A 13,716-nucleotide genomic window follows, 5' to 3' on the forward strand; every position below is an offset into this window, starting at 1 on the left:
ATATATATATATATATATATATATATATATATATACTGTATATCCTGAAATGCACTGTGCCATGAAGACGTTGATCATGTGTACAGTTTGTATGTAGTTTCTCCATAATACATTTCACGCAGGGCTTCATCTGTGCCAGCAAATACACCATTTGGATTAGCGGAGGTCTCAGTATTAGGTCGGCTTAGACCTTAATGGAGCAGCTTAGGCCCCTCGGTACATGATTATAACATTCTTCCTGGTCTTTTCCATCAGGGCAGATGTTCTGAAATGAACAAAACCACATGGCCGCATCTCAGCGGTGACTAACGTTGCAATAATCGAGCTTTTAGTGACCTGTGTAATAGTTGTTTTGGAACATCAAAATGACACAGTGAAGAGGCGCTGTGTAAGTAATATCTCAGTAAATAACGAAATAAATCAAATTCTCACCAAGAAGAAAACCACGGCTTATTTTTCTGATGAAAGGCTATCACTTTACTGTCTCTGAAACATGAGAAACATCTCTCTCTTTCTTTTTCTCTGTCTCTCTCTTTCTCTTTCGCCTACTCTCTCTTTTTTGTTTCTGTCTCTCTCTCTCTCTCTCTCTCTCCCTCTCTCTCATTGCCTCACGGAGGTCTTCACATTTACCAATCGGATGTGTATCAGGGCAAACACTGGCAGTTTATTTATTTATTTTTATACTGTGTAAGACATTGACCGGGTCACACAGAGACACTGAACTCAGTTCTCAACGAGTCCTAATCCCTGGGTCCGTTTCTCATGCCCCAAAGTTCTTAAAACATATCAGGGCTCAGCACATTGAGAAGGAGGGACTGGAGTGTTTTGCTTGATGGATTAGTTGGTAAGCATTTTTCATCTTCACTGACATTTTCATTATTAGTGTTTGCATATTCAATTAATCATCTATAATTATAGGGAGAAATTCACCTGTTCACACTGACTCCATATTCGGCTGTTTGTTTGATGTATAATTGAAGCACTTTACATAGAGACTAATATAATTAGTCTAGTATATATATATATACATTTATATATATATATTTATACACACACACACACACATATACATATATATATATATATATATATATGCAAAAGTTTGTGCACCCTTGAACGTCTCACCTATATGTGCCAAGTTGTTGGGTGAGGAGGTCTGGGGTTCAGTCGGTGTTCAGTGCGGTTGAGTCAGAGTCAGGGCTCAGTGCAGGACACTCCAGATCTTCTACTCCAACCTTCACACACCACGTCTTCATGGAGCTCTGTGCTTTGTGTACAGGGACATTGTCATGAAATTCTGTATAATTGTGTGCTTCTATCTTTTTGGAATTATGTACATCTTGGTGTGATAGTCATGTATCAGGAAACTTGAGGCCATTCAATGTAATTCATAGATTCTGTAAATATGAATTTTCTATTAGGTGATTTTTGAAATTCATTCCAGCTCCTGTTTTGTTTTGGTTTTTTCCCCAAACTGCCCTGTTGATCAGACTGTTGACTGTTGTCTGTACTCTCAAGTCTAACACTTAAACAACTGCTGTCACACTCACCTAGGAGGAGGTATACAGTATAAAACTGTGGTTAATCTGTATTCCACACATACTAGACCATCAGACATGTTGTGTATGAACCTGACGTAGTCCAAGTCTGTTTTTGTGCTGTCTGCCCTTCATATTTAGGCATTTTTAAGAAGGAGGACACAAAATGTTGGAGGAAAAAAGGGGTGGAGAAAATGGAAGTGTGGCTAATTAAACCATGGGAAATTGAAGAAATTAATTAATTAATAATTAACCTTTAACAATAGACATTGTCACAAATCAGCTTTAGTGAAATATAGAAAATCTGGATTCAAATGAAAAGTTTTAAACTCGGTAGTGGTGAAATTTCAAATTTCACTGACAATCAAATTCGTCTAATATTTCGTGTTTGCAATCATTCAAATCGAACTTTATTTCTATCTATTTCTATTATTATTAATTATTTCATTACTATTTCTATACCATTATTTCTATAGAACTTTATCTAACTCTATACATTTGTACTCATTTCACTCTTCTTCTGTTAGCAGATCATTTTCACAGCTTTACACATTTATTCTATTTCTGAAACAGAATGAAAGATTCACAGCTTTTAAAATCTTAGATATATTTATTGTGTTCTTACAGTATAAAAATACTACATAAATAGGATGTTATTTAAGACATTTTTACTTGGTTTTTGAAATTAAAAAAAACTGTGCCGCTCAAATCCTTCTCATTTCTACTCAGTTTAAGAGAAATGTCATTTTTTCAAACAGCAAAAAATAAAATATTAAGATAGTCAGAATTTGCCAGAGTTTACTGCTTTGTAAGATGACAATAAACCAAATATAAGATTATTAAACCTCTTTCTAGACACATTTACTCATTTCAAGCAATCATTTTGCTTCCTTTTAGAAATAAAAAATGTAAATAAATTTAAAAAAAAATTGGCACATAATCAAATTCAATTCCAAATCTTTATTGGCCTGAGTGTTAGAATGAAATGAAATAAAAAATGATGATAAAATAAAATGTAATAAAATATAATATAATAAAATAAATAAACTGATTTAATCAGAAATACTGAAAAACTATGAGATGCCAGTATAGGACAAAAGTAGAGGGTTATGTGATGCCAATTATTTACAAAATGTAGAAAATAAAAGAATAAAGAATTAATAAAAAATAGATAGATAGATAGATAGATAGATAGATAGATAGATAGAGTTAGCTTAATTTTGGTTTATTATTATTATTATTATTATTATTATTATTATTAATGCGTACATGCAGTTTCATAGTAAAGTCTAAAAAAATGTTTTTTCTTTTCTTTAAAATTGTTCACGTTAGATTTGTCACAAAGGAATCGGTGAAGCAGAGCGAAAAGATTTCTCCAATAAAACCGGTAACTGTTTTAGATTCATCAGTCAGGAACGTTTCTCTCATATGAGTCAGTAAAAGAGTCGAGCTATTGACACGACTCGCTCCTCTCCGAGGTGGGAGTGAAGTAGTGAGTGATTCACTGCGACTCACAACAGGGAGTAATCAATGAAGAGAAAGGGGGAGAGCTAGTGGCTACCAGACGTTTGATATCCTCGACTAAATCCTGCTCTGAAATAGCAGCTCTATAAGTTTACCAAGCAAGGTATAATAAAGTTGGACAAAACCTCTGGAGTTTTCTCCCAGACGCTGCTTCATTTCCAGATGGAGAAACGTAGCGAGGCGTATTTACCAAAAACAAAAAAAATGTCACATTTGTTTGAAGATTATGTTGTAAATATTTTAATTACATTAATTATAATTACATATAAACTATATATCAATTATAACTCATATTTTTTACATATACAACATTAAAAAAATCCTTAAGTCTTAAGTAGCCACGTGATGAAATACAATCATAAACGGTGTCAGAATTTTATGGATTAAAAAAAACTACACTACACACTGAAACCTGAACCCGAGCGAATCAGTGTCTAAACGATTCGAATCAGTAAAAAGAATCATTTTCCTCATCACAAGGCAAGGCCTGCTTCAGCACAGACTCACCTTCTTTATTGATATTGTTAATAATGTGCGATTGTTAAATAAACTGATTTAAATGAATCATCGGCTGCCCTGAATCCTAGTTTGCGCCAAGCTATTATAAGAAAGAGCCTCGGACGTGCGGTGTCTGTCCTGTGATGCTGACTTAAGCAAGTCTCAGGGCCGAGAGGCTTGGATGTGGGTCTGAAAGCGTTGTGGGGCTCCTGAGGATCACAAATCATCAATTGGCACAAGAAAAGTGTCAGTATTGTATGATTGTGTGGTTACTAAGCACTTTAGGGACAACTTGCGGGTCGTTGCTTAGATGTCGTCGACACGGCACACTTGATTGAAAGCCGTAATTGGTTGATACACTGTAAATAGTATGCGCTATACTGTATATATATATATATATATATATATATATATATATATATATATATATATATATATATATATATATATACATATATATATATATATATATATATGTATATATATATATATATATATATATATATATATATATATACATATATATATATATATATATGTATATATATATATCTGTTTCATGCTGGAGGACACATCTTGTGTTTAATGTCAGCTACAGTTACAGCGTATTTATAGCCATGCATGCCATATGCTCTCTGATTGAGCAGGATTTAGCGCCTGTGCCTACATGCTTTGCTCTGCACTAATGGACGCCCTTCATCGCTGTTACTCACACCGAGGCCTGTATAAAGAAGCTGGTGAGTTAATGTACGTGGCTACCAGTCAACCCTCCCCGAGCAGCAGGATGAGCACTCATCCGTGTTTTTTTATTTATTTTTTTCCTCTCACGCTATAAAACCACATCACATCACATCCAATATGTCAAATTAATCGGTTCTGCTTAAGCGAACCAGGTGTGCTCGATTTTCTGGAGATAAATCCTATAGCCTTAGCCTCAGATGTACCCAGGTGTGACTGCCAATTACAGTTTGTTTTTGGTTTTTTTTTTTCAGTAGCGATAAATTTTCATCGGTGACACAAAAAAAAAACAAAAAAACGTTGGGATTGTCGCTGTACTCTGCAGTCGCACACGGCATCTACTTGTGTTTGTAATCATAGACTATCAAGAGCCGTTGCGAGCAAATTGTATGTGTGTAGCCTCAAGCACTCTCAGCAGCTCATCCAGGGGGATGTAAACAACATGAGGGTGAAACACTGCAAAGTAAATGTATAAATATTCAAATGAGTGGGTGTTTTGCTGTTGTCCGGTTTGCAGAAGCGATAAAACGAGCCTTCTTGTTTTTCTCTGTTTCACTGCCGTCATAGCCAGAGGTGTATCTCAGCGCCTGTGTCATCTGCCTTTCTTTTTCAACACGCTGGAAAGAAAAACAAGCTAATTTACAAGGTTATATAGAAGGTGGTTTCACAGAGCAATAATCAGGTTTATGGTGATCTTCCAAGGATCCATAAAGTTTCTCCCCCTCAGTTTCATTTCATCATCTTCTACGTCCAAGAGGCAAATAAATATTTAATTTGAGCGTTGCAGCCTGATGGTAGTGTTAGAAAAAGTGTCAGGCTGCCTCACTGTTGGAAGCTGAACGGTCTTCTGGGGGATCGTGGGAGAGGAGCAGAGAAAAGAGGGTTTGATCAGGACCAGCTGTCACTTCCTTTTCTTAAGCATCCTACTGAAGCAAGCAGTTCAGCAGCAACATAATGGGCTTACTAGATACTGGAGGAATGCTATCTCTCTCTCTCTCTCTCTCTCTCTCTCTCTCTCTCTCTCTCTCTCTCTCTCTCTCTCTCTCTCTCTCTCTTCTACTACTCTCACTACTACTACTACTACTACGCCTCCCTCTACTTTTCTGTCTCTCTACTAATCTCTCTTTCTCTCTCTACTACTACTCAATCTCTCTTTCAAAAACTATTCTCCCCCCCATCTCTCTCTCTCTCTCTCTCTGTCTCTCTATCAAATTTAAATTCAAATGAGCTTTATTGGCTTGACTGTGTTATAGGACAATGTTGCCAAAGCTATAATTATAGCTATAGACTATAATACACACACACATGCACACACATACATACACACACATATATATATATATATGTATGCACATCAGTTCATCAGTCTTTCCTGGCCCACATACATGTACATTTTGCCACAGTATGAAGGCAGAGAGAAGAGAAAAGATCTCATTAATACACTTATTTACAAACATGTCACTGCTAACAGAAACTCTGAGTGTCCATAAAAACATAGTCTGGTGGCAGACATGGTCTGTGTCCTAGTGAACCAGTGTTATCAATCTATCAGTCTTATGGAAGAGATAGATAGATAGATACAGTAGATAGATAGATAGATAGATAGATAGATAGATAGATAGATAGATAGATAGATAGATAGATAGATAGATAGATAGAGTCGTATGCAAAAGTTTAGGAACCCCTGAAAATTTTCATGATTTTCATTTATAAATATTTGGGTGTTTGGATCAGCAATTTTATTTTGAATGTGCATTATGAATTAAAATGTGCAATATGCATCAAAACAAAATTAGACAGGTGCATAAATTTGGGTGCCATTTTGTTGATTTGTATACCTGTAACTACTGAGAACTGATTAATTGGAACACACAATTGGTTTGGTGGCTCATTAAGCCTTGAACTTCATAGACAGATGCATCCAATCATGAGAAAAGCTATTTAAGGTGGCCGATTGTAAGGTGTTGTTCTCTTTGTCTCTCCTCTGAAGTGTGGCAACATGGAGACCTCAAAACAACTCTCACATGACCTGAAAACAAAGATTGTTCAACATTATGGTTTAGGGAAAGGCTACAAAAAGTTATCACAGAGATATAAGCTGTCAGTGTCCACTGTGAGGAACATAGTGAGGAAATGGAAGACCACAGGCACAGTTCTTGTTAAGGCCAGAAGTGGCAGGCCACTTGGTGAGAACGGTCAAAAACAGCCCACAGACCACCTACAACATCAACTTGCTGCAGATGGTGTCACTGAGCATCGTTCAGCAATTCAGCACACTTTGCACAAGGTGAAGCTGTACAGGAGAGTGATGCTAAAGAAGGCTTTTCTGCACACACACCACAAACGGAGTCGCTTGAGGTATGAAAACGCACAATTGGACAAGCCAGCTTCATTTTGTAATGAGGTGCTGTGGTGTGAAGAAACAAAGATTGAGTTATTTGGTCATAACAAGGGGCGTTATGCATGACGGCAAAAGAACACAGCATTCCAAGAAAAACACAGTAAAATTTGGTGGAGGTTCCATCATGCTGTGGAGCTGTGTGGCCAGTGCCGGTACTGGGACTCTGGTTAAAGTTGAGGGTCGCATGGATTCCACTCAATATCAGCAGATTCTTAAGAATAATGTTGAGGAATCAGTCACAAAGTTGAAGTTACGACAGGGCTGGATATTTCAACAAGACAACGACCCAAAACACTGCTCAAAATCTACTTGGGCATTTATGCAGAGGAACAAGTACAATGTTCCGGAATGGCCATCCCAGTCCCCAGACCTGAATATCATTGAACATCTGTGGGGTGATTTAAAGCGGGCTGTCTATGCTCGGCAACCATCAAACCAAACTGAACTGGAGATGTTCTGTATGGAGGAATGGTCCAAAATACATACATCCAGAATCCAGACACTCATTACAGGCTATAGGAAGCGTCTAGAGGCTGTTATTTCTGCCAAAGGAGCCTACTATATATTGATGTGATTTTTCTGTTGGGGTGCCCAAATTTATGCACCTGTCTAATTTCAATTTGATGCATATTGCCCATTTTCTGTTAATCTAAAAAACCTCATTTCACTACTGAAATATTACTTTAGTGTCCTTCAGTTATTTGTTAGATCAAAATAAAACTGCTGATCCAAACACCCAAATATTTATAAACGAAAATCATGGAAATTGTCAGGGGTTCCTAAACTTTCGCATACGCCTGTAGACGGACGGATTGATTGATTGATTGGACTATTGTTTTGGAATCACACACATTTCCATCTCTATAAATAAGAGTATTTCCTAAATCCTGATCCAGTCTGTTATTTGTTACAGGATGTCGTCTGTATTTGCTCTGATTTATCCTCCCATCCACCAGCTGGCTCAGTACTGATAGCGCTCATCTCTAAGTGTAACAAAAATAAATAGTGTGAAGTGATTAAAACATTTGACGTCGTTTCCCTTCTCCGTGAAGCTGCAGGAGGAGCAGTGTTCTTGTAGACCTCCACGCTGATCCACCAGTACTAATAACACATGAATTTGTCATATGGAACACTGTCGATTTTATGAAGCTTTAAAAAAATCTCACTATATTCACCGGTTAATAAAAAGTCTCGTCTTTTTCTGTGCTGTGGCTTCAAAATTGCAGTTTAATTGCCATGTCTGTACAGCAAATGACTCTCTGCTCGGTGTGTTTAGCTTTGTGTTCGGCAGACACGTCTAAAGGTAGACGTCTTGCCAGATTTCACTAACCGACTCTCAATAGTAAGTAGTGAAGGGGTTTATTTAGAGAAATGAGTAAACCCAAGTGAAGTGATTCTGCAGATCTTTGCTCATTTCTGTTCATAGCTCGCTGCGAGTGGCCATTAAATTGCTTTTAACTCCAAAGCACTAAGCACAAAGCCATTTCTAAATGTCTTCTGCAGATTATTACAATTCTTTCACATAGCTGTACTACTAGCTTTAAAGCAATATAGCGAGTGTGTCTAAAACTTTCCCAAGAACTCGCTAATTTTGCTGGATTTGAAATATGACTTTTAGGTGACAATTGCTCTTTGTGCTTGTGGTTGTTATTAAGGCTATAAATAGGTGTTGTACTGTATAACACAACGGGTCATGAGAAACACAATGGTTTATTGTGCTTAAGTGTCATATCCAGGTGTTACACAAGCACGGTGAGGTCTATAGAACAAACGGCCACAGGATGTTATGCGATTTGTCTGAGTAGGTAAACAGCAGATGGTGAGAAGTGCCTTTTGCAGTGCTGCATGGTTTATTTATCTGCCCACCTGAATGACCCATGCCTGGGTGCTTTTACGTTTCATGGTTCTTTCTGTTCTGCCTGAGTGCATGGTCGGGAGAGGCGTAGGTAAATCAGCTTGTTTATCAGCATTGTGTTTGCCGCTCCACCTCCTCGTCCCGCTTGACATTTCCAATGTACATCATCCATGACTGATTCTCTCCCAATCCAAATGAGTTCGACCTCGATCGCAAATGAAGGTATCGGGCCTGCGTAATCTCCATATTTCTGCAATTACATGTATAATGAGTTGCGCCGAGGCTTGATGAGGACAAAAGGCTGGTAATGGGCCCGTCTTAAATGAAAAGGGTTACCTTGAGCGGAAGTCACACGTCCTGCCTGCCTCACCATCGGCAGAAGCATGACCACAATATTAAGACAACTTGGCCCTGTATTGAAGGTGGGCGTGGCTTCACAAGCCATTTACACTATGATGTAAAAAAAATAAATAATAATAATTCTAATGTTCATAATCACTAATAATAATCTAATTTAAACATTTCTAAAAATTATACGATTTTATTAAAAATATTAAACTAGAATGTAACAGCTAAGAAAATAAACTATTAAATCAAAAATAGCTATTTATGAAAATTAGGATGAATCTATGAATGTAGTTTACCATTTATATTATATTATATTATATTATATTATATTATATTATATTATATTATAATTTGGGGTATTTAAAATAAAATAATAATAAATAAAATGTATTTATTTTAAATAAAAATATTTTAATGAAAAAATCTGCAAAAATAAATAAATAAATAAATAACAATTAATTAATTGATGAAAATGATGTAAAATGACATTTACTTTTTTAACAGTGTACAGTACGGAGGTTCCTCTAAGGGTATTTGTTTATTTATACCCTTATTTATTCCATCCAGATTTCTCTCCACGTTATAGCTCACACTCTCTCACGTGAGTATGTAAGAGTAGCAAACAGCCTTAGCTATCGTTTGTGTTTGACTTTAAACCCTCAATTCCTGAAGACCTTGAAATGAGAAAAAGAGAGAGAGAGAGAGAGAGAGAGAGAGAGAGAGAGAGAGAGAGAGAGAGAGAGAGAGAGAGAACTGTAGCTGTTCATAAGCATGCTGAGGAAGACGGGGTTACTGATGGTGCATAATGAAAACTAATACTGCTCCTAGATGCCACACAAGCCAGAGATATGTTTTATATCCCATTATATCCCAATGGGCTATAGCTCAATACTACGTACAGAAAGAAATAATCCAGTGGGAAATAAGCCACCAAGAGCGCAACACTGGTGCAGAAATGAAATTACAAAGCCACTTGTAAGTGAGTGTCTGTATGTGCTTAGAAGCCATGAGGGTACAGTGTGTGTGTGTGTGTGTGTGTGTGTGTGGTCACTTTTTAATGTGTTTTAAAGCATATTAGAATTGACAGCCATTTCAGACACTGACAATAATTCTGTACAATAAATATTTCATTCTTATTCTAATAACATATTTATGAATATTTATGAATATTTGTGAATATTTATGTTTGGCATAATATAAAAACATAGAGCTGAAGTGTTTCTTTCATACAAACAACTGTCTAAAATCCTAAATTTGACCTGTCAAATTAAGATGCTGATTTTGTAACATACATATTTCATTTTTAGTCTAATAACAAAATATTTATGAATATTTATTAATATTTATGAATATTTATAGATGGTATTTTCATCCATTTTTATTAGAGGTAAGTTTTCCTCTAAATAGTTTCAAATATTGTGATGTAGCAGTAATAGATTATATTTGAAGCATTTGGGGCTTTAACACAAAAACGTGTTCCATCACAGAAAGACGCGAGACAGCGAAAGAACAACGTACAAACGCTGTAATTATTTTTTATGTTGTCATAATATCGAGTGTTGTTTATTACAGATTTTATTATAATACCAGTCTTGGTTATAAATTTTGTGGAGATTATACGCTTCTATTCGTCATCACTTATAAATACACACGTTTAAATTCACTGGAATAAAATTAGACGATCAAAGCTGGGACGACCTATGGTAGTGTTTAGACTTTTCCTGGAAGCTCCGCCCACTTCCTCTATCTCATGCACTCTGGAATACAGTCACAGGGAAATATTTTGAGTCAGTGTCTGTTCAAATTAGTTAGCAGTAGACAAAAAAAATCTAATGTCATTAGACAAGAACGCAACGTCAATTTATTATGTTTATATATTTATTAATTACGTCATTCAGTGATTTTTGTCGGAAATTTGTCAGAAAGAGAAAATAAAAAAAAGGTGATTTCTGAATTTTGACTGAGACATGTTAAAAATTGGACATTTTACAAATAACATTCATTGAGATGACCGAAGTCATTAAATATGCTGGGGTTTGTTTGTTTGAAAGCGTCAGTGGACTTAAATAGTTTTTTTTTTTCCAGCATCACTTAAAAATCTGCACAGTCATTAATACTATTGGCTCCTCCCCCTTTTTACCTTTAAGAAAATCAGAGAAAACGCTCTATAGCACAAGCCTAAGAAAAGTGCATGTATTTTCAGGGGTGAACTTGTCCAGGAGTGATGACGATGAGGTAACTGTCCCTATAATAATATTTACACCAGGATCATCTGAATTATGTGTAGAATTTGTTTATTTCTGTAACATTATTCTTGTTTCAAATGGAATAACTCCAGATAAAAATACTAACCCCCTCCGTCGCACAAGTCGATATGTCCCAATTATCACCTCACAACAGTGCTTGATTACTGCATGTGACTGTGAGAGCAGATCAGAAGGAGCTTCAAAGGAGAAAATAAGCGGTGAACAGCAGATTACTGTATTTTGCATCACTGTTCCAGGAGAGGTAAAAAAACACACCATGTTCTCAGAAGAAGGATAATATGATGCAGTCTAGCTAACGATCTCGCTACACCAAATGTATTGTAGCTAGCGAATTTTAGCTAGCTAAGTGCTAATTCACTGCAGTCTTGTGTCACGTCTTCGTCTGTAGAAGTTTTTTTTTTTTTCTGAAGGTATCTGAACATTCTCAGGTGAAGCTTTGCGTGATTGAATGTTAAAATCTGATAATAAATGTTGTGTATGAGTTGTAATGGGTTACGGTGTGCATTCGTTCTGACTGTTATTTTAATGAAATGATCATTTGATCATAAACACTTGTGGATGATGGATAGCTAATTAGACAGAAAGATAAAGAGATCGGTGAGCAGATAGATAGATAGATAGATAGATAGATAGATAGATAGATAGATAGATAGATAGATAGATAGATAGATAGATAGATAGATGAGCAGAAGGAAATGATGTAATGATACTATAGATATAATACATTTTTTTTTATTTATTTAATACATTTTGACCCAACAGACCCACCACAACAGACGCTTTGCGTGTTGACATATAAACTGCTATCATACGGCCTCATTTAAAACAAAAAAAAAATCCAGGAAGAAAACGCTGCTAATTTTCTAGATGTATTCTATAAATGGCTCAAAGAATGTCGATTACATTTATCTCATTTATTAGACCGCAGACTTACTTCCCTGATTTATACTCAGGGAAGTCTAGTGCCTGTGCATTGATTCATCTTTCAAGCAAGTCCCGAGGACAAAGTTGAACATAATATTTGCAGCAGTGGCAAATTGCTCCCTACTATCCCTCCCGATAAATCTCTGTAGGCCAAGACATTTCTCCTCTGCTACAAATGATCCGAGCGAACGTCGTAATTAATCACCGTCCGCCTGCGCTGGAGCGCTCTTAAGCTTAAAGGGAGGAGGACAAGGGAGACTACAGACTTCACATAGAGGAGACTTGGGTGTGTCCCAAAGAGACGAGGTGGACTGCTGAGCTCACGGGAAAGATGTAAAAACCCGCAGGTGTAAAAATAAATAAATTAATCAGGAAGCGTTAATGCTGTGCAGAGATCTCGGGTATTTAGTAAAGCACTAAAACAGCCCAGGACCTGAGATTGAGCAGTGAGCATGCACGTTTGCTCTGGGTTTCATTTTCATTCTTTTGCTGTCATGTAATTTTTTTTTAATCTGTAATCAACTTTGTACTTTGTGCTCCTCTACTATCATTGGATGCCTTCTAATAATAATTGAACTATTATATATAATATCATAAATAGTAATTATATATGTAATTATTAATATACCTATTATTATTAATATCTTAATTGTTGGTCTGCTTGCATTTCAGGGACTTAATGCCATCGACACTGGAGGGCCAAATCACCATGGAGAAGACGCCCAGCTATTTTGTGACGAACAGTGCTCCGAAGCGCATCCATACCATGGCGAAGGACATCAAACTGATCATAGTGGTGCGCAACCCAGTGACACGAGCCATTTCTGACTACACACAGACACTGTCCAAACGGCCCGAGATTCCCACCTTCGAGGTCCTCGCTTTCAAGAACCGGACGCTGGGCCTAATTGACGCCTCGTGGAGTGCGCTGCGTATCGGAATCTACGCGCTGCATCTAGAAAACTGGCTCCAGTACTTTCCCCTGTCGCAGATGCACTTTGTGAGCGGCGAGCGTCTCATCACGGATCCGGCAGGTGAAATGACCAAGGTGCAGGACTTCCTGGGTCTCAAGCGCATCGTCACTGATAAGCACTTCTACTTTAACAAGACCAAAGGCTTCCCCTGCTTGAAGAAGCCTGAGGACAGCAGCACCCCGCGGTGCCTTGGCAAGTCCAAGGGCAGGACACACCCCAAAATAGAGCCGGATGTCATCCGCAGACTGCACAAGTTCTACAAGCCCTTTAATAACATGTTCTACCAAATGACAGGGCAGAATTTCCAGTGGGAGATGGAGGATGGAGGTGACTCGCCCGGCCCACGGGACTGACAGACTGGCGCTTCTTCGCTCCACCAGCTTAACCCCTTCTCTACCCCGTTACCCCCCACGCTCCCCCATACCCCATCCCATACCCCAAATTCTTCATCCTCCTTAAACCGTGCTTCAGCACAACCAATCAGTAATATCTGTCTGTATTTAGAGCAAAATATTTGCTCTTTAATCCGTTTCCCCTGACAAGCCAATGATCTTCACAGTGGCGATTTGTTGTATATATATCATACAGTACATAAATATATTTATATTTGTCAAAAGAAGATGCTTTTATTCATTTGGTTTTTCGAATA

General features: G+C 37.2%; 1 protein-coding gene across 1 annotated transcript in view; it reads left to right on the plus strand.

Moving 5' to 3' along the window:
* Positions 1-13,420, plus strand: part of hs3st4 (heparan sulfate (glucosamine) 3-O-sulfotransferase 4) — a 113,856-nt gene extending 100,436 nt beyond the window's left edge. Inside the window, exon 2 of the mRNA XM_060857137.1 lies at positions 12,766-13,420. Within this exon, the coding sequence (XP_060713120.1) occupies positions 12,766-13,420 (655 nt within the window). The remainder of the gene's footprint in view (positions 1-12,765) is intronic.
* Positions 13,421-13,716: the final 296 nt, after the last annotated feature.

This window comes from Tachysurus vachellii, chromosome 21 (genome assembly GCF_030014155.1).
Source record: "Tachysurus vachellii isolate PV-2020 chromosome 21, HZAU_Pvac_v1, whole genome shotgun sequence".
In the NCBI taxonomy this organism is placed as follows: domain Eukaryota; kingdom Metazoa; phylum Chordata; class Actinopteri; order Siluriformes; family Bagridae; genus Tachysurus; species Tachysurus vachellii.